This window comes from Colletotrichum tamarilloi (assembly GCF_030869305.1).
Source record: "Colletotrichum tamarilloi strain Tom-12 chromosome Unknown Scaffold_1.1, whole genome shotgun sequence".
Lineage (NCBI taxonomy): Eukaryota > Fungi > Ascomycota > Sordariomycetes > Glomerellales > Glomerellaceae > Colletotrichum > Colletotrichum tamarilloi.
Window position 1 is genome coordinate 1,259,851 of NW_026849384.1, and position 23,526 is coordinate 1,283,376.

At 53.2% G+C, this 23,526-nt stretch overlaps 5 protein-coding genes across 5 annotated transcripts; 3 read left to right on the forward strand and 2 right to left on the reverse strand.

Moving 5' to 3' along the window:
• Positions 1 to 3,248: 3,248 nt before the first annotated feature.
• On the reverse strand, positions 3,249 to 7,471 carry CTAM01_00422 (uncharacterized protein; the record flags this gene model as incomplete). Its single annotated transcript, XM_060516474.1, has 3 exons — positions 3,249 to 4,178; positions 4,228 to 4,812; positions 4,865 to 7,471. 3 exons carry the CDS (start codon positions 7,469 to 7,471, stop codon positions 3,249 to 3,251), a joined length of 4,122 nt encoding a protein of 1,373 aa, XP_060389100.1.
• A 4,516-nt stretch (positions 7,472 to 11,987) lies between these two features.
• Positions 11,988 to 15,638, forward strand: CTAM01_00423 (PH domain-containing protein; the record flags this gene model as incomplete). The annotated part of the gene is made up of 6 exons (XM_060516475.1): positions 11,988 to 12,051; positions 12,153 to 12,286; positions 12,369 to 12,752; positions 12,803 to 12,869; positions 12,922 to 14,290; positions 14,339 to 15,638. The coding sequence occupies 6 exons, from the start codon at positions 11,988 to 11,990 to the stop codon at positions 15,636 to 15,638; spliced, it is 3,318 nt and encodes a 1,105-aa protein (XP_060389101.1).
• A 1,574-nt stretch (positions 15,639 to 17,212) lies between these two features.
• On the reverse strand, positions 17,213 to 17,851 carry CTAM01_00424 (uncharacterized protein; the record flags this gene model as incomplete). The annotated part of the gene is made up of 1 exon (XM_060516476.1): positions 17,213 to 17,851. The coding sequence occupies one exon, from the start codon at positions 17,849 to 17,851 to the stop codon at positions 17,213 to 17,215; it is 639 nt and encodes a 212-aa protein (XP_060389102.1).
• A 403-nt stretch (positions 17,852 to 18,254) lies between these two features.
• Positions 18,255 to 20,475, forward strand: CTAM01_00425 (uncharacterized protein; the record flags this gene model as incomplete). The annotated part of the gene is made up of 5 exons (XM_060516477.1): positions 18,255 to 18,299; positions 18,366 to 18,924; positions 18,979 to 19,571; positions 19,621 to 19,990; positions 20,045 to 20,475. 5 exons carry the CDS (start codon positions 18,255 to 18,257, stop codon positions 20,473 to 20,475), a joined length of 1,998 nt encoding a protein of 665 aa, XP_060389103.1.
• Positions 20,476 to 21,559: 1,084 nt separating this feature from the next.
• Positions 21,560 to 23,033, forward strand: CTAM01_00426 (PCI domain-containing protein; the record flags this gene model as incomplete). The annotated part of the gene is made up of 2 exons (XM_060516478.1): positions 21,560 to 22,128; positions 22,208 to 23,033. 2 exons carry the CDS (start codon positions 21,560 to 21,562, stop codon positions 23,031 to 23,033), a joined length of 1,395 nt encoding a protein of 464 aa, XP_060389104.1.
• Between the last annotated feature and the right edge of the window lie 493 nt (positions 23,034 to 23,526).

The window sequence follows — 23,526 nt, forward strand, 5'->3', positions numbered from 1 at the left end:
TGGCTTTGATACTCGCGGCCAGCCTCCGTCCCCGACCCGCCACTCCGTCCACATCCAGCAGCGCAGCTGATACCGCAGTAGTAATCTACGGATTTACGTGGATGTTGAAGTTTCAGGACACAGAACGTAATGCAACGTGGAAGATGTGTTACATGCTGCCTAATTTGGCGGATATCGGGAGACTCTGTCTCGACTCCTCTGTAGCTATCGATAAGTGGTGCTGGTCAAGCCTGTCTCTCACTGTCGATAACTTCGCCCGAGTCAAGCTCTTGTTGGGAGCAGCAGCATCACCCATCAACCTCAGGGAACCGTTCTCCTTGCAAGCGTTACGGTTGCTAAGAGCACTCTATCCGTATACGGTCTAAGAGTGCGGACGAGGGTCCATTTCTACGGTACTCTTTCTGGGAGCAACCGCATTTCCCTCCGAACCTTGGGCTATGAGCAATGCTTGGGCGACGACAACTCCAACCTTCCACATGCCTTGAACACAATACCTGCGAGGCCCAAGCACAGGGGATCATCCTAGGAAAAGAATTCAACTGCACTCCACCCACAACTCCGACCGACAGCCAACGACCCAAGGTACGCACTCTTATGGTCTTCATGCAAATGCAAATCGCGCGCAATCGCAAGACAATCACGATCTTGCTCCACGCAACGTCATCGAAGAACGAGCTTAGAGTTGCCATGACACAACGGGCTGCCCGCTGGATTCGGAGAAAATATATATCTCTGACCTGGCGCGAGGTCCCTCTATATCTTTAACTTCGAGACCATACCAGGCGGACCCAACTTCCCCAGGATTACCCAAGACTCGACAAACCAGGCAGGAACCGTATACTGCCTAATAGAGCTCTCCGCAACCGCAGGCGTCCGGCCATCCCATGCTATCAACTTACTTTTCAACTCCAACCCCGAAACCCTGTATCCAACCCAAAGGCGGACGATCGTAATAACCCCTTGATGGCACAGGTTGGAGTTCAGAACACGTTGAGCGGCATTTTGAGTTGGTGACGTGTGCTTTCTTCACATGCGTGCACGCGACCACGGTTCGGTTGAGAGAATTGAGCCAAAAGCAGAGGGGCTGGCGCATGAGCGCTTCGCGATGCCCTCAGCCGACTGAGGATACTTGGCCTTGGAATATGAAAGCTTTTTTGTTTCTTTTCCCTCTTTTTTGGCTTCCACCCCGCATCAAGAATCAGGCCAGGGGCCTGTCTGATGGAACTGTCCCGGTTGACCCTCGCGGCGTTTGACTTGGGCATCGATGCACCGTAACCTACCCCCCACCCTCCTTTCTTTATGTAGGTCCTCTACCTCTCAGGGCCTTTCTCGACCGTTTCTCGAACCCCTCCGCGGACAGCCGTCTTGCGGAGTCGTCTGTTGCTTGGGCTCCGGGCCGTTCCCCAAGCTTCGATGGCGCATACGGGAGAACGTGTGTGACGGTGGTCGAGACCCTTCCGCCTATCCCTCCGTCATTTCATGTGCGTATGACGACGTTTCTCGGCCCCGGGAGCATCATTCGTGATGGAACGAACACACTGGAGGATTACTCTGGAATAAGTGTACCGATGTCTGGCCGTGTTCGACCGTGCTGCTGGGATGGCATGATGGTGCTTCTGGGAGAGCAGTGCCAAGAGCCCTACAATGTCAGGGTCACAGTGAAGCTCTCATGAAGCTCCTCGTGAAGACCCCTCCTCTCCCCCCGCCCCCCTCCTCGAGCTAAACTCGAGCTTTAACACCTAACACCTAAGGCCATTAAGCTTAGCAAAGAGGTATATCTACGCAGTAGGAACGTGATGAACGGAACGGATGTTTCATTCGTGATACCCTAGCAACGCTATACTCGATGTCTGATAATGGTTTGAAAGGCCCCGGCAGGCTCCTCTAACAAGCAGACCGCCGTCGCATCGCATAGTTGACAGGGTAGGTTGCGCCCCCAAGGGCGGGGTGCCACGGGGACCGTAGACGTCATTGAGGAACCTTTTTTTGTTCTGGGATATTGGAAGTATGCAGTATAGCCCTCAGGAATGGCTCTGCTGTCCCGCTTCATGAGCGATGCCTTTGATTATACGAATTGGATTCCAAGTTATCAAAGATCATCTGCTGCTCGACATATAAACACCCTCAAGAGACTCGACTTCTCTCTGTAATAGGACTCTCCTCGATGGTTCCGTTTGCTGCTCCATTGCCGTTTCTTTTTCTTCTTCCTGTTCCTCCTTTCCGTTTGGACAGGAGACAAGGTTCAGACCTGCAGGACACACACACACACACACACATACACACTCTTCTCTCTCCTGGAGTCCTGGCAGCCCAACCTCAACCTGATTGATATCTTTGTCAGCTATTTCGATCGCCGTCGAATTGATGCAGAGAATGAGGCCGCATTCTGCATGATGTGTGCCGCAGATCATGGACGGCAGACTGCAGACTGCAGAGCATTAAACTCATAGGGCAGGAACAATGGAGGAATTCGCCTTACATGGATGATGGGCATCTTAGCTAGCTCGCTGGTGGACGGATGTGAGCAAACTTCAAGTTGGATCAGACCACCATGTACAACTACACATAGTTGGATAAGTAACTTGGTAGATCTTGTTAAACAAGTAGGACAGCCTCAAAAGGTAGCATTGCACTCTTTATCACCAAGCCTATGATCCTGCACGTTTAAACAGAAGAGAAGTCTCGGATTAACCCGTGGGATCATCATCACCCCTCTCTGGAAACGACCGATCTCTCCGAGTCAAAAACGAGGCAAAGAAAGAAAGAATAAATAAATGAGTAAATAAATAAAACCCCTCATTTCTTTGAAAACCAAAAACCATAACAAAGGCGCCAGCGAGGTTAAGAACGTAGCTAAGGGGGGTATCTACATATAGCCCGTGATGCCGTTAAACCATTACCAAAATTTGCGTGCGCCCAAATCTGCGTGCGTTAAAAACAAGAATAGGCCGTTGGTTGCTGCTGCGTGTTTGCTCCTTTGCTCTTCGCCTCGTTCCTTCCACACTCGGGCATCACATAACACACGCTCTTTCTCTGCTCTCTGCTCTCTCCAGAATGGTATCGAAGTATGCCTGCCTGCCGCCCTTCCCCACCTAATTGCCCAGTAAACCAAACGAGATGAGCAAACAAAAACGAAGAGGTAAAAAAGCAGAAACAGAAACAAAAAAAGTCGAGAGCCAACGCCTCGCCATGTCCGCCCTGCTTTTACGGCCTCGCTGTGCCGCGTCCACCCCGCGCTGTCGATCATCTCATCGTCTGGGCAGGTTATTAGCCCGATAGGCTGACGCACCCCCCGTATTCCACCCCTGATTGATACTGTTCTTGACAATCAGCGCCGCAGCCGCAGCAGCTGCCTGGCGCTCCTTTTGACGGTGCCTCTCCCTGAGGTAGTTAGTTGCTTCGGGCCGCATGCGAAGAATGCGGAGGATCATATCATCGCTGGGGTCTGCCTGGGCCTCTTTGCGCTTCTCTTCTTTGGCTCTTCTCATTGTGCCTAGATTTCGGCTCATCATGATACTCTTGCCACGTCGGATAGTGCCCATACTAGCGAAAGCTCCAGGCCCGCCGCTAAAGGTTGGCCCAAATGTTGCTGGAGCCGAGAGTCGGTTTTCGTGCTTCTCCTGAAGAAGCATTTGCGTCGCGCGCTGGGCGTTGGCAGCAGCCATGCGCTCAGACTCCCGAATCAGGGTATCCGTTGGCTCAAAGTAGAAGAAGTTCAAGGCTGCCAGCTCGTGCCACTTGGGCGACTTCAGGACGTCCTGCGGCACACCCAACTGCTCTCCAGAGTCATCCTTGGCATTGAAGAACTCAAAGAGAAGATTCAACCATTGATAGACAATGTCGATCTCCTTCTGTGCCAGGGGCCTCTGCGAAGAGGGCTTCTCGGACAGCGGGGGCACCAAAAGGCCTTCTATGGCCTGGAGGACTTCCTTCCATAGACGTGTCATGACCGCAAGCATCGTGGCGTCGGTTAGGGTCTGTTTCATAATGGCGAAGTTCTGGTCAAAGTAGTGGAACAGCGGTTGCAATGCTCCCTCGATGTCGCTTGCTGTGGTGACGACTGGCATGGTCGATGCCCTCTTCTTCCATAGACTGGTCACCTGCGAACCGATACCGCCACCTTTGACCAGTCTCCGCAAAGTTTCGAGAGAAATGGTGGCACTGATTTGAGCTCGGAGCTAGATCAGAGTTAGCAGCTGAATCCAAGTGCAACGAAATGAAGCGTACCTTATCCGTGATCTTGCGGACCATATCTCTCTCTGTTCTCTTCAAGTGGCGGAACGCCTTTCCAAAGTAGAATTGAATGTCGTCGCGCTCGCCTTCCATGCTCACACGCAGCAACACTCTACCTTGGGTGTCCAAATCCAGCCAGTATTCGCGAGGCAGGTAGTCACTAAAGTGAATGGGATCAACCTTGAGCGACGTACGACCAACAAAGTCATGTTCGCCAAAGGTATCGTAATCCCAAATAGTGGCGATGATGTTCAGCGGACTTGACACCGTGATGTCGACAGATTCGTCCCAGCGAGGGTTCAAATTCCGATACACAATGCGTGTCTTATAAAGACGCTTTTGGTACTCGTCTCCGAGGACTACGTACGGATCACTGAAACCACCCGGATCGCAAGCCTTCAGGTCTTCGGCTTCAACAATCTTGATTGTGAAGACGTACTTATTAGGTCGTCTTGGTTGTTGCTTGCCGAGGCGCTCAGCCTTTTGCAAAACCTCGGCGCAAGCGTCGACGTTCATCGACTTCTCTAGCTTGTCTAGAGCTTGCATGGCATGCTCGATATTGTTGAGCTTGACGAAAGACTAAGATTATGTTAGCGAGTTACGTGATGCAGGGTGGTAAATTGGTGCAAACCTCAGGATAGAATTGAAACGGCTCTGGAGCATCTTTGGTGTTCCAGGCATCTCGAGCATACTGAGCATACTGCATGAACTTTTCTTGTGTTGTTTGGTTCGCAGCTGCAGCCTCCTGCGCCGTTGGCCGGTCCATCTCCTTTCCAAATCGTTTCTCAAGCTCCTCGCAGTATTGGCCAATGCCAGCTGCGTAAGAACGAGCCAGTGCCGTCATGAATCTGGCGTGGTGGACGTCGCTGTCCCATTCTAACTGATAGACCTGTTCCATGGTTTGATGGAACATGGAAAATATATCCACAACGGAGGAGCTGTGTCGTTCGTTGTCCGAAGGAATGCCGTCGGGATTGTGAGTCTTGACTTGGAACGGATCTTCGGCAATTGCGTTGTCGACTAATTCGACCATGACACTCTCGGCATTGCGAACCCATCGCCAAACGAAGTCCACCAGAAGTTCCTCAATCTGGAACTCGAATGGCTTGTCGGGCAGCGCGGCGTGGTGTGTCCGGCGCATGTCAACTAGCTCTTTGTAGAGGTCAAACCCATCCTGCATGTTGATTTCTTCACCACTCTCTTTTGCAACTGCAATAGTGCGTTCAATGATGTGTTGCGCATCTCGTTCATAGCTGGGAAACATCACATCCACGAGGACCTGCCAGGGTTTGACGCCCATAATCTCCCCGATATTCTTGTACCGTTTTTGAATTTTGTTCGAAAGCTTGGTGACCGCCCGGCCGAGCTCAACAACGTGGGTGAACTGCCACTCAGAGGCATGATTGGGTAGTTTCTCGTGCACAAAAGCGTTGTACGCGTCCGTGGCAGCACGTCTCATGCCGTCGGTGAGATGAGTAGCGAATTCCTGAGCCTGTTCAGGTTTGACGGAGAACGCAGGATCCGAGTGGATATGGTCCACCAACAACTCCATCACGGCCGCAATGTTGGGTGGTTTCGATGCGTAACAATTGAGCATTAGGTTGTAAAGATCTCGTAGTAGAAAGTCGTGGAGGCTGTGGAGTGTCTGCTGGTATACAGCGAAATCATGAATGGTCCAACGGCTTTGGTCAATGTCCAGCAAGCCCGCGTTATACTGGTGTAAGTGTGGCGGTTTCTTGACATCTTCACCCGTAGTCTTTACGTTGTTGATTGCAGCGAGAAGATCCTCGGCAGGAAGCTCTCCGTCGAGAAACTTCTTCCCAATCACCTCGACAAAAGCAATTAGTCTTGAAAATTGAGGAAGGCGCCAGTACACGCTAAGTTCCATGAGCAGGTCGCCAGACTGCTTCGAGATCGGAGTGAACTCTGCTGCCGGATCAGCGTGTAGTTGATCATACGTCATACAATCTTTCAGGATGGCCTTATAGAAAGCTCTCGAGTCGTTGGGTATGAACGTGTAGACGGCCTCCTCGAAGTCCTGGCTAGAGTCGTCGAGAGATAGAGAATCAAAGTTGATAGAGCTGTCGAAGTTCAGGAGGGAACCATCAGGGCTAGAGATTGCTTTGCTGATTTCCGAGTACGATTGTTCTGTCCCGAAGACTGACATGGGCCGTCCAGGAAGTGGCTTGTCCATCGTAGCCGTTGACGTCTTGGCCAACTCAGGGTTGACAGTCAAAATGTCGAGAATGATTTGAGACAGATGCGGCGCTTCAGCTCTCCTCCACTCTTGGAAGGCTTCCTCGACATCAAAGTCCTGACTCCTCAAAGCGCCAGGTGCACCTGAAGCCAACCTTTGCTGGTAGTTCTTCATGTCCTTGATCGCGTTTTCCTCCGTCCAGATGTATCGGCTAGCCTCGATGTCAGACTGTACTTCGGAGTTGGATCGACCAAATATGCGAGCCACGGTGAGGACTAGCGGCATGTCCTTGACGTCGGTGCTCGGAGGAACGACGATCTCGATGGTGTTGCCTTCGCCCTGAGCAGCGTCGAGAGACAAGTTCTGATCCCTAGTGAGTAGCTTGTTCTCCAAAGTATGCAATCGGCTCATCAACTCGGGCCTGTCTCTGTCGTGCCCCTGGTCCCGAAGAGTTTGCGCCACTAGCCTGATGAACATGGCCATATGTCTGTCCGCCGTTTCCTTCCACGAGTCGTCCGTCGCCGATGTTAGCTGGGCATACTTTTGGTTGGCCTTGGTCGCGGACGAGTAGAACATGAGAACGTAAGGCTCGAGCTTTCGGTCCTTCTCTACGGATTTTTGAAAGCCCTTCTCGGTGAATGCTGTGTATGCTTCGGCAAAGCTGCGCTTCAGAGCCGAGTCGTTGAAGCCTTGCATGGGTTCCTTTCCTGTCAGGACGTTCTTAAGTCTCTTCTCCAAGGGTTTCTGGAAGCCATGGGGCAGCTTGATGCTGTTGGAACCTGACGAGACGAATTGACCGACCAGTTCGGTGACGCTCGTGTGGGATCTCTGGGCTGGTTTCGGGGCGGCAACATATTGCTTTCGCTTCTGTCTCGGTTGGAGGATGTGGTTGAGGTATGCAATTCGCAATGCAAAAGTATAGGCATCGTCATGGCTGACGACGGTGATGTTGCCCCTGGATGCTCCCCTCGGTCTCATGCTTAGCCGGTTGCTAGTTACTCGACGGCCCGGCATCCACGAGCTCCTAGAAGCGGATGACATGATCGCGGATCGTAACGGGTCCGGAGATGCGTGGGGTCGAAAGTCGGACGTGGGCGATAACGGGGCACGATTTATGAGAAAGCTGTCATTCTCGTACCAGCGCAGAATGGCCAGCTAGGTGGTTTGTAGTGGTCGGCTGTAGACTTTGTTCGTAGACGTGACAGGTCGATCTAGGGCTGTCAGGAAGGTTCCAGCTGCGACAGCGGAGAAGTTATCGTCGGTAGGTCGGGGGGTTTGGAGGAAATGAAGGTTGCGGCGAAATGTGGTGGCCGTCGAGAGTTGGATGGTGGTGTTGATCTGCCAAGGACCCAATGTCTAGCAAGCACACTGCAGCCGCTTGGGGACCCTCAGAAGGTTTGGGGGTGAATGTTTGGTGCAGCAGGTGACACACGTCATTGGCAGAAAAGGAGATGTGGTGACTGCCGGGACCCCTTGTACTTTTCAGGAAAAGGTGGCACGGTGGTACCTGCGGCCCTGCGCGGCGCTAAGCGGCCCTGGTATGGACAGCACGAGGGACGGGAGGGAGGCTAAGTTGGCGAATAGTATACCTCTAGCAACATTTCGTCGCTAATGAGGTACTTATCGCAGCAAGTAAGATGGGTGGCATTAGTTGGTGAACAGAGGTATTCTGATTTCATTAGTGCTGGGCGTATCGGGTATCGATGATGCCTAACCGGCGGAGACCCGTGGACGGGGCCGGACCACTGGTCACTGCAGTTCTGGCCTGACGATACGACACCTCAATCTAGAGAAATGCGAGCAAACGGATAATGCCAACAACTGGCATGCAATGGGTCTTGGTGTTTTGTTCCAAGCTCTGGGTCAGATTCTACCTTTGATTTTTCTTTGCGACAGAGCTGGAGACGAAACTTCATCAAGACCTCTCCCCAACAGATAATTGAAGAGATACACCACATGAGAATAGTCACCGACTTTCGATGTTTCGTCTCTTTCGTCAGGCCGTGTAAGGCTCCCTTGAAAGAAGCTCTCAGGCGGCAAGTCCACGGACGTGGGACCACACTCTGTACAAAGGGAGACATTCACGATACGAGATCTGTTGCCGCCATGCTTGGCTATTTCGCCTTCAATACGAAAACTTTCACCGTCTGGCATTAGTCTCGGATTCTCAGTCCGGCCTCCTGCAGATCGCCTTGAAATTCTATGTGAGTGAAGTTGAGCCTGAGACTATCAACACCAAAGGGAACTGCTCGCGTGTTGTGTCACTAGCGATAGCGTTATGTATTATCCGTACGGATACGACCATTTCCAAAGGGACCAACGGTATCAGCAAATCACATGCTTCCGCGTAATGTGTCTTGGCCGCTTCTATCGACCTTTCTCCTTGTTCTTTCAATTTTCTTTCTTCTCCACTGCATCCTCCGAACGGTCCAAGGGTATTTCCACAGCCATTGTCCAGCGAATCAGTAGTCCGTCCGGACCAAAGATGGAGCGTCCAGGACGCGCATATCTGGTCCATCATGCGCAGCTCATCATTTCCCGGTCCTTATCATATTCTGTACGATACTCCACGGGCACTCATTGAGCATTTTCCTTGACCCAAGTCACAATGCCTTTCTCGGTCAAATGTCTTACCTCCTAGTCACCGGCAGAAGCTCTGTGGCCATATTCATTGGTAGGACCTATGCTGTGCAAAGGACCACACTGGCGTTCCAGCGGTCCAGTTGATTTGACACAGGTGCAATCGCAGTCTTATCATGATCAGGGCAAGAAGATCGACGATGCGTCGTGGCAATCAAGCTGGCAGTGGCACTGAAAGCCGTAGATTCAGAACAGGTAGAAGGCTCGAGTCGCTATGTTCTCTGTGCCCAATGCCCGATTATTCGTCTCAATTTTGTCCGAGGGATGTTCCTTGTCTGCCGCTGGGACGCTGGGGATCGCATGGTCCATTGTTTATCTCATACACACGGACGAGCCCGGCTGCTGGAGCCGTAATAAGTCAGAAAGGCGAAATTGCCCAATACAGCGCCAACAAGCCGGAGGTGACAGGCCTGCATTGTAAAGTATTTGACATTTGGTGATGTATGGGTTGCAAGTTCGATGCTGGCGTGCAAGACGTTGCCCAAGTTGTGGGATCGTATCCGTAGGAACAAAAAGCTTCTGACGGAGTGAACGGTGCGCCGTCACAGTCGGAAGGAGTCATGGTGGTAATAGGTATCAAGGCGCGTACGAGATGCTCTTAGCTTTGCACCGACTAAACAGCTATGCCGCGCAGGCCATGGCGGCCGGCGCCCGTTGATCGGTGACAGGCGCACTGCTTTCGTGAGAGAAAGTCTGAAACAGCTCTCCATCCTCTTTTACCTGAGAGTCTCGGAATCGGCTGGACTCTGCTTGGCTCATAGCAAAGGTAGAGAGGCGGAGACGCTTCCCGGGACTTTGGTAGGCATAAGGACAGCATGCCGAACCCAAGACTGAACCCGACTGGCTAGACGAAAAGTTCGATCAACGCAGAGACTTCGTTCGTATGATTCGAGAGCTTGTTGCATCTACTATGTAGTTCCTGGAGTGGAGGAGAGTGACGGCCGATTGACTTTCAAGGCTTTTCAGAGGACTGGGGAGTCAGTCTCCGAAGGCCCCTCATCAGCTACCCCCTTTCTTGATGCAATGCAGGAGCATAATTGGCAACCTGCAGGTGGTGTCGTCGCAAGTTGACGAGTTGGATCCCGACTCTCTGGAATATTGGATAAGTAAACGGGTGAAAGCGCCATAATCAAGCGAACAGTTTGCAAGAGCCGCTTTGTCGGCGTGATGAACAGAATCCTTGCCCAGTGGCCAACAGACAGGGCCATATCTCCGCGTAGAAGAAACTTGGGGGACGGAGACATGGCGTCCGAGAGGGTGTTCAAGATCTCGCGGCTTGCCGGGCTTTGCTTCGCTTCCCCAAGTTGGGAATCTGGGAGGGGCAAATACCTAGGCCCCTAGAGTGGAGAGGATTGGGGGGCACGAAAAGGAACGGCGGTACTGCGCGCCCAGTCAGTTTGTTGCTTATTCGTGCTTGTCATGAAGACTTGGTAATTAGTGCCAAGGTGCCTTGCTACGGCCCAACAATGTGCGGGATGGGCAGGACCAGGTGGTGTGGTGATCCCATGCGCTTTGGTCAACTGTCGAAGATCTTGAACTGATGACCCCACCATAGACGTCTAAAAAAGTGAAAGAGGCCGCCGTTGTGCCTGGAATGAAGGAGAGACGCGGATGCTGTTCAGTGCCCCAAAGAGGACCTAGGAGGACACATGAAACCCGGAGGTGAGATGGTGGATGGCTGGCGGTGATGGTGTTAGTGTTGGTGCTGTTCTTGTACTTGACAAGGCTTTGGAAGGTTTGGTGTCCGTGGATGGTGAGGTGAGGTAGACCCTCGCGCTCCTGAATGCCATAGAGGTGATGCCGAGGGGGTAAAGCTCTTTGTGTGATAGATATTATTATCGTTGATGCAGCCCGATGCTTGGTATTCCATTGGAAAGGCTAGACGAAGAGAGTTCCACGGGTGGATAATCATGGGAATTTGAGGCCGGCGGGCAGGGGTCGGGATAAAAGTGAAATCGGCGCCAATCTCGTCTTCGCCAACCCTGGCGCCTGAAGACCAAGTGGGCTTGATTCAACGTCACAACGGGGGAAGGGCAGTTGGGGATTGAGGTGAGATGCACCTGCCCAGCCAGCGCTGGATGTACCTAATTGCGCATCGCAGCTTTCCAGTGGCAGCGGCGGCGCGTAGTGTACCTTACCCTTCGTGCTTCCCAGTCCAATTCAGACGAGGTGGCATGGTACCTTACCTTACTCCAGACCACCACAGTGACAAGCCCAGCCCGGCCAAGTCCAGCCCACATGCATCGTGTACATGTACCTGACTGGCGTGGGAAATCTCCGCGGCGACACAAGTATCTTGAACCGAATGCGGGCCTTGACGACACTTTCAAGGAGGGGAGGGGGGGCACTGGGGGGCACATCAGCGGCAGCAGGCAAGCACCTCAGCAATAGCAACACAGTGACAGCGACCGACAAGCAACAGGCCTCTGAGGCAGACGTGCCGCAGCCCAGCAGCTGGTGGTTCTCCGTCGACATCGGATCGCAACATTCAACCTTTTGCATTTGCATGACTCTCTTATTCATTTCCCCCCGTCCATTCTACTCTACAACAACTACCACTACATCTCTGGTTTTTTACCTTTCATTCCTGTTCACCCCTCAAATACTCCCACCCTCGACGCCGCCGTCGCCTGCCGTTATCCCCGCAGCTTTTACTTTAACCCCTTCGTTCAGGCCCTCGTCGCCTCCCGCAGCCGCAGCGTCTCGAACCTGGCTGCTCAGTCCACGCTTCCGTACCGCCTGCCCGTGGCTGTGGCTTGGCCTCTTTTTGTGTCGCCAAATGTTCACGTTCCTGGCTAACTTGCGACCCCGCGCTGCAAAGCCCGCCGACCACCAAAGAGGCGCTCCCTCTGCCTCTGCCTCACCTCCGACGTTCTACATCTTCATGCGCCGTTAATCCTAACTTCAACATCTCATCATGGGCATCGTTAGCAGCAAGCCCGATGACGGGGCTACCCTCTATCTTAGAGACCAGAATCGACGTGCGACCTCCCGCCCTCTGCTCCCTCTGTTCTGCTTGCCCTCTGCCTTGCCTGTTCATGCATGCAGCCTTGCGCATCCGCTTGCTAACTCTTCGTTGCAGTATCCATATCTTCTCTCGTCATCTCCAACCCGCGAAGGCGCTCTTCCGTTAACATCGTTCCCAATGCATTCCCCGCCACCAGAGTCTCGGCCTCTCGTCCGCTAGGCGACGGCAGTCCCATAGAATTCGTTCAGGTTCGTAGGCGCAAAGAACAGCACCGCACTTTCTCTGCTCTCTCTACTTCCTAGGGACATGCGCTGACCTTCATATTTGCAGGACACCGAAGTCGTAACAAGTCCCGGCGGCGTCCCGAATTTCATACTGAAGCTCAACCAAGACGATGAGCTAGTCTTCACCTTTACCTTCGTTATACGTCAAGGCCAACAGTTTGTCACCAACGGCGGCGCTGACGCTGTAGCAACGACCGACACTCAAATCAGCGGACTGACCTACGTCTATGCCTCTACACCCCGCGAAGTAGAGAACTTGGTGACCCGCGAGTTCCACGCAGACCCGAATCTACACAAGAATTCCAACGTTGAGTTGGTAGGCGACTTTGCGACTGGCGGCACTCCCTCCGTCTCTTTTGAATGGACCTGGAAATGGAAACCTCCAAAGAGCATTGAAGACAGGGGAGGTGGATGGAGGAATTCCTGCAGCGTATGCTCACTACAGACCATGAGCATGAAGCATTGCTGATCCCGTCATAGTTCGTCGAATACGACCCTCGCGCTCACTGCCTGCACACTCTGGCTAGTTTCTCATACTGGGTGTCGAGTAAGGCTTCGCTCGTCTTTCTTACCCGCGGCCCGCAGCTGACTTCTTCCAGACCCAGTCTCGCCGCTCAGCCACCCAAACTCGCCATCCCCTCCCTTCCTACTGACCGCCCCTCCTAAGATCCGTGTCGCCTCGTCCCAGTCTGTGGATTCTCGGATCAGTCATGCCGAGTTAGACGAGCCCTTGTCACCGTTGCCGGGCAATACATCATCGACCACCATCCTCCCTGTGCCACAATCTGCGTCGGAGCCGATCAAAGTAGATGTCGCATGCCCGAAACCCACCGACGATGTTCTTGTACCAGACGATGGACCTGTCTTCAGGGCGACGATTAAATCGTTGGAGCAAAAGACTGGCAACATGCGGACGCAGATGAAACGCGTGCTCAAGATGGCCAAACAAGCACACGAAGCACAGCAAGAGGCCAATAAGAACTTTTCCGAGTTCATCGATACTCTTCGGGAAGCCTCTTCAACAAATGCCAATGCTGTCCAGCCAGCCATCGAACACTACTTTGACAAGATTGCCCGGGAGATTCTCGCCTATGAGCGGACAAATACTGTCAACCTCAAGAGGATTGTGATCGATCCTTTGGACAAATTCTATACAGTGGATATCAAGCAAGCCGAGTCCAAGAAACGTGACTTTGAGGAGGAAAGCAAGGATTACTATGCTTACGTTTCAAGATATCTCGGACAGCGTCACGATTCTGTCAAGGCTAAGAAACTGGCAGAGAGTGATTCAAAGTACCAGACCAAGCGTCGCAACTTCGAGCTCAAGCGTTTCGACTATTCGAGTTTCATGCAAGACTTGCATGGCGGCCGCAAAGAACAGGAAGTTCTGTCCCACCTCACGCGATACGCTGACGCTCAAACGAAGAGCTTCCTCGAGGCGGCGAAAAAGATCGATACCCTTCTACCCCAGTTGGAGGCACTTTCAAACGAAGTACAAGAGGCCGATAAGGAGTATCAGTACCAAAGGCGGGAGCGCGAAGAGAAGAGACGACTACTCGAGAAAAGCAACCAGCCGTACAATGAGCCCGATCCCATCCCTGTACCCGGTACAAGCAGTGGCCCGGTTGCGAGCTCAAATGGAACTGCGTATGTTTCCGACAGTGATCTAGGCCGTGCCGACAGCACAGGATCGCAGTTGAAGGTGGCAATGTCTTCGGGTTCGAATCCTTCCCTTTCAATGGCTTCTCCTGAGCTATCTCGATCCCCGGGCAGTCTCGGCAATTCTTCTGTTGGAAGTCCTGCTCAAGCCTCAAAGTTCAAAGGAATCCGTGATTTGGAGGAGAAAGACTATGGCCAATCGTCAGGCGCCAGCAGCACACAGCGTAAAGAAGGCCTGCTATGGTCCCTTAGTAAGGGCGGAAGCAATCATGTTGACCCGCGCAACCTGAACAAACAGGGTTGGCACAAGTAAGTTCACCTGGAACCCCCAAAGCATTTTGCGTCCTGACAAAGCAGGTTCTGGATTGTTCTCGATCAGGGCAAGCTCTCGGAGTATAGCAACTGGAAACAAAGGCTTGATTTGCACAATGATCCAATCGACTTGAGAATGGCATCTGTTCGAGAAGCACGGAATGCTGAGCGTCGATTCTGTTTCGAAGTCATTACGCCTCAGTTCAAACGAGTCTACCAAGCAACGTCGGAAGAAGATATGAACAGCTGGATAACGTCTATCAACAATGCGTTGCAAAGTGCGGTCGAAGGTCGCATCATGAGAGACAAGTCGGCGCCGAGCGATTCAGGATACATCAAGAGAGACATTGGCTCGATCCTCACCGGCAAGAGCCCCTCTGTTGGCCACAATAGCCACCACAGTCACGCAAATTCAAATAGCGCACCCGTACGCCGAATTACTGTGGGCGCTCGGCCCAGCACGCATCGATCAACCAGCTCGAGTTTCGACGAGAATCCTGACAAGCTGCTTCAATTGCTTCGCGACAACGACCAAGGAAATTGCTGGTGCGCTGATTGCGGGTCGGGTACAAAAGTCGAATGGGTTTCAATCAATTTGGCCATTATTCTATGCATTGAATGTAGTGGCATTCATCGCTCCCTCGGCACGCACATCAGCAAAGTGCGATCTCTCACCTTGGACATCAATTCCTTCACCTCTGATATTGTCGAGCTGTTACTTCTTGTTGGAAATAGAGTGTCCAACATGATTTGGGAAGCGAAGCTCGAGCCTGGCTTCAAGCCGACACCGCAGGCAACCCGAGAGATGCGGTTGCGGTTCATTACGGCAAAGTACGTGGATAGGGCATACGTTGAGCCGATTTCAGCCACACTTTCGCGTTATCCAAACCCCGACGACACCTTGCTGGCAGCCATCAAGAAGAATGAGATCCAGCAGGTGATCTACGCCTTGGCTTTGAGGGCAAGTCCTAATGTCACGGACAGGTCTCGAGGAACGCACGCAGTTTTTCTGGCGCTGGCGGCCGCCGATCCTGCGTCACCTTCTCCCACTCCAGGGCAGCCCCCGGAGACGGACAGAACGGTGCCATTCCCAGTTGCAGAGATGCTGCTTCAAAATGGTGCAGAAGTTCCGTTGACGATGCCGGCCTTCCCCCTCAGCCGGAGTGCGCAATTGTATATTGAAGAGAAACGAGGGCGCAGCACGGGGTTTTCAAACGACAGCGTCGGGTCATTGCCCGGCAACCTGAGTCCCAACGAAAAGCTGCAGCGGGAGAGAGATGCCCGATTACAGAAGAGAGTAAGCGCGGGAGGACGTCTGGCCAAGAGCCCGATTCCGGAAAGGTAGCGACCTACCTGTCTCGAGCGGCTGGGACAACTCAACATGTGCCTTGCCTTTGCACTGCATCCGAGGCATAGATCTTCTCTTGAAGTTCACTTATCGACAGACGATTATGATGACTCCGGGGGTGACGATGGATGAAATCATGTTGGCACTGGCAAGAAGACGAAGAGGAAATGGCTGGCATGCTTTGACACTGTCATTACGAGAAGCCATATTGGTTTTGAAGGGTCTGGTGGCCCTTTTTCTTTTCCTACCGGGCGAGAGAGGCTATCTGTTTTCATTGCCGGACATGAGGAGCCCAGAGTCACGGGACGATGTTGTCACATATAGCATGTGTACAGAGTGCTCTTTTCCATGACAGACGCCAGCGCAGGGCCGATCAGGTACACACCATTGTAGTAGTCCTCGATTGGAGAAGGCCAAAGGTTGGAGAGTGCAGAGACGGCCGTTGTGCGTGCGTGCTTGTCAGTGTGTGTATGGATAGTAATAGTAATGAAATGATGAATACAAAGTAAGATAGTAACATTTTATTTCGGCTGTATCGTATGCCATAGACCGAGTGAATGAGGCGATTGAGGCGAAACTCTTGTTGCCACTGGCAGTCAGACAGAAAAGGAGAAAAAAAAGAGAAGGAAAATCGTAAATGAGTCGTTTGGTGGCAGGTGAAGCACTCACGTGTGGGTTTGACGTGGGATGAATCACACCTGCGGTCCGTAGTATACTTAGCCACAGCAAGCGACGGGACGCACACCTATTCTTACAGAGTGACCTAAAAGACTGGGTGGAAGGGGTGTGGGAACGTCACTCTTAGATGCTGGGAAGGGCACATGATGGGAATGTCTCAATTTGGAGACTCGAGACGGAGGATGGACGGGTGTCTGCGTCAAGCTCGTTCGCCATACCCGCTGTCGAGACCCAAGTTCGACAAGGTGTGGTGAGGAGTCCATGAGCATAGTATGGGAAATCTCGATCGTAAATAGTAAGGAAAGCAACCTGAGGGGCAATAGCGGCTATTTGATTCATGAACACCTTAGCTACCTTACCTTACCTTCATCATCTGGTTGTGGTTGAGTGGACCCCCCTTCCTAGGCGAACATCGCGATAGTGTGCAGGTGAGGTTTGCAGAGGGAAGAAGAACGGCTCACATGAGACCTGCTTCTTTCCGCCACATGGTTCGTGATAGAGGCGGAGGCGGGAGGGAAGTGGGAGAGGAGCTATTATCAGTCGCACGCGGGCGCGGTTCTTGCTTCCGCTTCATGGGGCTGGCGGCATTCATATGGAAGGGGATGGGAGTCATTTCCCTTTTCGAGAAAACGGAATTTTGAAATGTTTTGCCATTCAACCTCGTTCATCATCGTTGCGGAAACACCATTGCGATCGTCTTTTCAACTCTGCGCGACCCAGTGTATAACGACTTCTACCTTGCCTTGAGGTAAGGTACCTTACCTTACACCATCTCTCTATTTCACCTTATCTGTGGTATCTGTGCACGTATCTGCCAGATCTGCATACGACCTGCGACAGTCGAAAAAACGAAAGGAAAGAAAAAGGAACTGAGCAGGGAAAGCGGCTTTGGTTTACCTCATTTGAGAGAGCAAGAGAAGAAGAGCTCGCAGGAAACGGTCGATGACTGCGTGTCTAGGCTGCAGCGCACCCAACTGCTGCACCACTGCAGTCATTCGATCCTCGAGGACCCACTTGCTCTGGCACGGTCGTCCTCGATCCGAGAAAACCAAGGGAAGGAAGGCCCTGTCAACAGCTAACCTCCACTGCCTGCCTGCCTGCCTGCCTCCAGCAAGCAGTCCAGCTGTGTCAGTGTGAGGTAAGGTCACTCTGGGGCGGTGTTCACAGTTCAGCCCAGTTACCTTCCCGGTGACGGGTCCAGCAAGCCCCAGCCAGCCCTGCCCAGCCCAGCGGACGGGACCCTCCCCAGGACCAGGACACAGGACAGCCGTGGACAGGACAAGCAGGACCACCACCTCACCAGCACCGGGACACAGGGACAAACTGACGGGACCCGGCAGCTTGCACAGGGCCATTGCCAGGGGCGTTTGGTTGGTTCTTCCACTTTTTTGGTCTGGCTTGGCCGTAGCTTGAGCACCACTGCACTTGCACCTGCACCAAGCTACCACCTCCCTTTCCCCCTCTCCACTTTGGGGGAACTGACTTCCCGGATCGTCCAATACGCAGGCCGCAGTACGCAGTAGCTCCTCCATTTTCCAGGCTGCACTCCACGCTCACTCCTCGGGGCTTGCCTTTCCAGGCTTTTGCTGAGCAGCTGGTTTATTAATGCGAAGAGCCTCGCCATCCATTACATCTCTCCCTTAGGCAACACTTCCAACATCCAATCTTCCCATCCCCAATCCGTTACAACTTTCACAATCACCCACGTTACACCTTATCCTCAGAACTTTTGTCTGCACAAATCATTTTGGCCGTACAGAGGTTTCCCGTACGTACCAGCTTTACCATAACCAAAGATCGACACATACCTGGTACCCATTAATTCACCGACGACGTAACCATTCCTTACCTCACCTTGCTTTACCCGCCTGCTGCCTCGGAGAATCCCACTTGCGAGCGAATCCCGCAAGACTCGTAACACTACCAATCGAGGCCATGGCTCCTCCTCAACCCGAAAAGAGCCAATTGAAACGAACTAGAGTAAGTCGTCTACTGATCTGCCCGGCCTTCTGGTGTGCAATCCTAAATCGTCTTTCCCTTCCAAAGGGTTCTCTGCCAGAAACCGAACTGGATGCGAAGAAGCCCCGCCGCTCCGACAGGCAATCACCCGAACCCGAGCACAAGACGCCAGTCTCTAAGAAGCATCAGCTTCCCTCCCCAGTCACAAGGTCCGGCGACTCGGATGAGGTCTACAAGGAGCCCACCGCCACACCCCCGGAAGGACGTCCTAGCCAGGTGAACCACCGCGATAAGGACGACGCGTCGCAAGCCGTTAATAACATCTCCTCACCGCCGCAGGAGGCTACCCAGGCTTTCTCGCAGTATGCCCACGAGACCAAGGAGGCCCTTTCGGACGAGGTCGAGGATGAGGTGAAGGAGGGCGTATGGGGGTACTTGTTCCCTCTCGATACCAAATATGGCAAAGTTGTCGTCATGAAGAGGCGAGCCGCTTGCCCTCTGCCTGACGCTATTGAGGCGAAAGAGTCGACGAATAAGGATCAAAATGGAAAGTCGTCCCTGCAGAAGGAAGAAGAGGCGTACGAGCGCACAAAGGTCAAGGGAGTTGCATCGGGCGGATACTTGATTGGCCGTCATCCAGAGTGCGGTAAGCCTGTCGTCCGTCTCCGGGCGTAGCCATGGTGTCGCTGACAACTCGCAGACATCGTCGTGGACGATCCTATCATTTCCAACAGGCATTGCTTAATCTTCACTGAAAACAAGGGCGGTGACACTGTTGCGATTCTGGAGGATTTGTCTAGTAACGGAACTTTCGTCAACGAAGCAATCGTAGGACGCAACAAGCGGAGAGAGCTCCAGGAGCAAGACGAAATCGCTGTTATTGACAAGGCTCGTTTTATCTTCCGGTACCCCAAGAGTCGGCAATCTAGTGCATTTCTGAGTCAGTACACTCTCCTCGAGAAGTTGGGCAAGGGTCACTTTGCCGAGGTGTTTTTGTGTGTCGAGAAGTCTACCGGTCAACGGTACGCCGTCAAGATCTTCACCAAAACGCCCGGCATGGAGGAGAGATCCAAGCAGGAGGGCTTGCAGCAGGAGATTGCTGTTCTCATGGGCGTCAGCCATCCCAACGTTCTCTGCTTGAAGGACACGTTCAATGAACGTAACGCTGTTTATCTGGTCCTCGAGCTGGCTCCTGAAGGCGAGCTGTTCAACTTCATTGTGATGAGGCAGAAAGTGAGCGAGGATGAGACGCGTAAGCTCTTCAAGCAGCTCTTCCAGGGCATCAAATATCTTGTGAGTCTCACATCATGGTAATTCTGAGTCGAGCGCTGACTAGTGGCAGCACGATCGCAACATTGTTCACAGAGATATCAAACCTGAGAACATCTTGATGGTCGACAAGGAACTCAATGTCAAGCTGGCTGATTTCGGCTTGGCAAAGATCATTGGCGAAGAGTCCTTCACGACCACATTGTGCGGCACGCCCAGTTATGTGGCTCCGGAGATTCTCGCCGAGGGCAGGCACAGAAAGTACACGAAAGCTGTAGACATTTGGTCGCTGGGTGTCGTGTTATACATCTGCTTGTGTGGCTTCCCGCCCTTCTCAGACGAGCTCTATTCTAAGGAATTCCCCTACACGCTGTCGCAGCAGATTAAAAGCGGTAGGTTTGACTACCCGTCACCGTACTGGGATTCTGTTGGCGACCCTGCTCGTAAGTGGCTCGAAAGTCCAAATTTTCTGCACAGAGACTAATGCCTCAAACTAGTTGACCTGATTGATTCGATGCTTGTCGTCGACCCCGAACGTCGATTCACTGTGGACCAGTGTCTCAACCATCCATGGATGACTCAGAACCAGCCTGGTGTCAATGATAGCACTGATGGTCTTGTTGGCGGCATTCAGAGCTTGGGCGTCCATCGACGGGGCGTGACCAGAGAACGTACTCTCTTGAGCACATTGAACTCAGTCCAGGTGGCAACCAGAGCGCCTGTGGGAGACAGCAATAAGCCCGTCAATATTTACGCTAAGAACACGAAGAAGATTCAGCCAAAAGAGGCTGACCCCCACTCGCAGAGAGCTGTGGGCGAGTTCGTGGAGATGGGGGGCAAGGGCGACGAGCCGCTCTTTGGGGCCGATGGAGAGAGCATCTACTCAAAGAACGACATTGCTAGCGCCGAGAAGAATGATAGGAAGTAATGTTGTGTAATGTTTCTCGTGGGTTCTTTGGGAGCATGGATTATGAGATGTGTCTGGGGACAGCATCGGCGATGTTTTGGGTTCTTGGCTTTCCTGGTGCCATGCAGGCATATACTATGTTTGCGACACCACCAGTCATTGTTTTCAGTAGTGTCACAGGCTTGGAGAGAAGGGTTGTGCAGTAAAGCATTGGACGACCTATACAGATACGCAGGCACGGATGGGCAAAAGTTTGGAGTTTGACGTTGTTTTTGATCGAAACAACGGCCCCAATGTAATAATAAGCTTAAGCAACATGCAAAACTTGTCTGTGAAGGTACGTTGACCAGCTCCCATCATTTGCAGGGGAGGTGCCTTAGATTGATAAGTTGTATATCGGTCAAGGAGCCAAGACTCAGCGATATTATTCACCGATGTATCGGCCCCGAGAGGATACGAGGCGGCCAGGCTGCTGTGGGTCACACCGGCGGTCCAGATGGACGGGGTGGGGCCGAACCAACGACATGTCTTCATTGGGCCTTCAACTCTTTTTCTGCCATTTGTGTTTCTTTTCTACTTTCGAAGCAAGATGAAAATATCGATTCCAGAATGTCCTGCTTGGAAAATATCATTGCCTCGATTTTCTTGCGAATTACAGCGTGCCATAGTGAACGATTTGATGTAGATGCGCATTTGGTGTAACGCCCGACGTTGAACGCTGGCACCCCGCTTCGTTCACCGCCTTCGCCTAGGGCCCCATTTGCGGTTTTTCGCACAACTGCGAAAGTGGCAGAAAAAATTGCTTACCACCACCCCTCCATCAACGACGACGTAGAACGAGTCGGCCTTCGCAAATCGAAGCAGTTGGACTCACCGCACGACAGACCGACCCCCTGTCTCCGTTTTGTCAAACGACACGCCCCCTCTCTCTGCCTTTCTCACACTTTCGGCCGTCTGGTTTTTCCCGGGTTTAGAACCTCCTCTTTTTGGTTTTTCTCTCCAACCCCCCGATCAACCGCATAAACCACCGACTTCGAAACCCACCCACCCCCTCTCTTCGTCGTCGACCCTCCCAAAAATCCCGAACACCACATCGGAAACAATCATGGCGGCGGGAGCGAAGCAACAACAGGCGCAGCCGCAGCTGCTGTTCGTCGATGGTTCCTTCCAGGAGCTGGCCCGCGAGATGGCCGAGTACCTCCACATCGCCGACGAGATTAAGCCCCTTGTCGAGAACGAGGCCAAGAAGGAGGAGGTCCTGAGCAAGCTGGTGGCTAAGTCGGCGGCGCTGTCTTCGGTGCCCGAGAAGGAGTTCACGGCCGCCTCGAACCTGATGGTCCACCTCGTCCTGCAGTCCGAGGAGCCCAAGAAGCACCTGCCCACCCTGTGCAGCGCCTTCAGCAAGCCCATCGCCTCGAGCCCCGTCAACGGCGTCGGCCTGAGCCTCAACGCCCTCAGCACCGTCTTCAACCTCATCGCGCCCGAGAACCCGATCCGCTTCAACGTCTTCATGGCCATCCTGCGCTTCCTCAAGTCGCACGCCATGTACGATGCCGTCCAGCCCTACCTGAAGCACCTCCCCAGCTGGTTCGAGGAGTGGGCCACCGGCGAGGAGTTTCAGAGACAGATGTACGAGGAGATTGCCGAGGTTGCCAAGGAGGCTGGCAAGGAAGAGTGAGTTTTTTTACGATATCCCGAGACTTTTGGGATGAGAACATCAGATGTGCTGACGGCATGTGCCCCACCTTGATAGGGAGAGCTACGAGTACATTCTCAAGGCTCTGCGCACCTTTGACGCCGATGACAAGGAGGAGATTGGCTCCGAGGACGCCCAGAGGCTATCCCTCCGCGCGGTCCGCGACGCCCTCCTGTCCAACACACACTACCTCTTCACGGACATCCGCAGCATACCCTCGGTCCAGAACCTCTCCGAAACCCACCCCATCTACTCCCAGCTCCTCGACGTCTTCGCCGAGCAGGACCTCGAGGACTACAACGACTTCAACGACGAGCACTCTGGCTTCGTCGAGAAGGAGGACCTCGACCACGACAAGCTCCACCGCAAGATCCGCCTCCTGACCTTCGCTTCCCTCGCCGCCCAGACGACCTCGCGCCGCATCGAGTACGCCGCCGTCGCAAAGGCCCTCCAGGTCCCCGCCGAGGAGGTCGAGATGTGGGCCATTGACGTGATCCGCGCCGGCCTCGTCGAGGGCAAGCTCTCCCAGCAGGACCAGGTCTTCCTCGTCCATAAGGTCACCTACCGCGTCTTTGGCACGCGGCAATGGCAGGAGCTCGCCACCCGTCTTGACTCGTGGAAGGGCACGTTCACGAACCTGCACGACGTCATCCGCAAGGAGCAGGCCAACGCCAAGGCGCAGAAGGAGCGCGAGGCGCAGGAGGCGGAGCGCAAGCAGCAGGGCGGCGGCGAGGGCGGTCGCGAGGGCGGCCGTCAGCAGAGGGGCCAGGGACGTCGCGATAACAACCAGCAGCGCGAGCCCAGAGAGCCAAGGGAACCCCGTGAGCCTAGGGAGCCCAGAGAGCCGCGCGAGCCCAAGGAGCGGACGGAGGATGACGACTAAGCGGGAGGCATGAATTCTGGTCTGTTGATGAGGAACTTGCCTTTTTGCTTAAGTTGACTTTTCTCGCCTCGCGATATCCACACAGCTCAAGGGGATGCAAAGCGGGACGAGGGGGGAAACAATGGGCCGAAACGAACACCAAACATTACGGCGAAAGAGGAATCAAAAGGTTTCAGGGAGGCCAAAGGGGAGAGAGGAAACTTCGTTCGTGTTTATTGTAATTACGGCGAGGAGAGAGAAGAGTTAGGTGTCCCTGGGACCGTATATGGGACCCGCGCGGATTTCCATACCTTAGAGCTGGGACAACGCTTTTTTTTTTTTGTTTTCATGGAACAGTGATGGAAAAAAGGGATGGATTCCGAGTTTTCGACGCTGTGGCACATGACTTGCTTTGCTGCCGGCATCGCGGGAAGAAGAAAAGCAAAAGGTCTTTTTTTTTTAACACTTATTTAGGGGGGTCCCCGAATGAATCCGGCGTAACGAAGAGATTTAC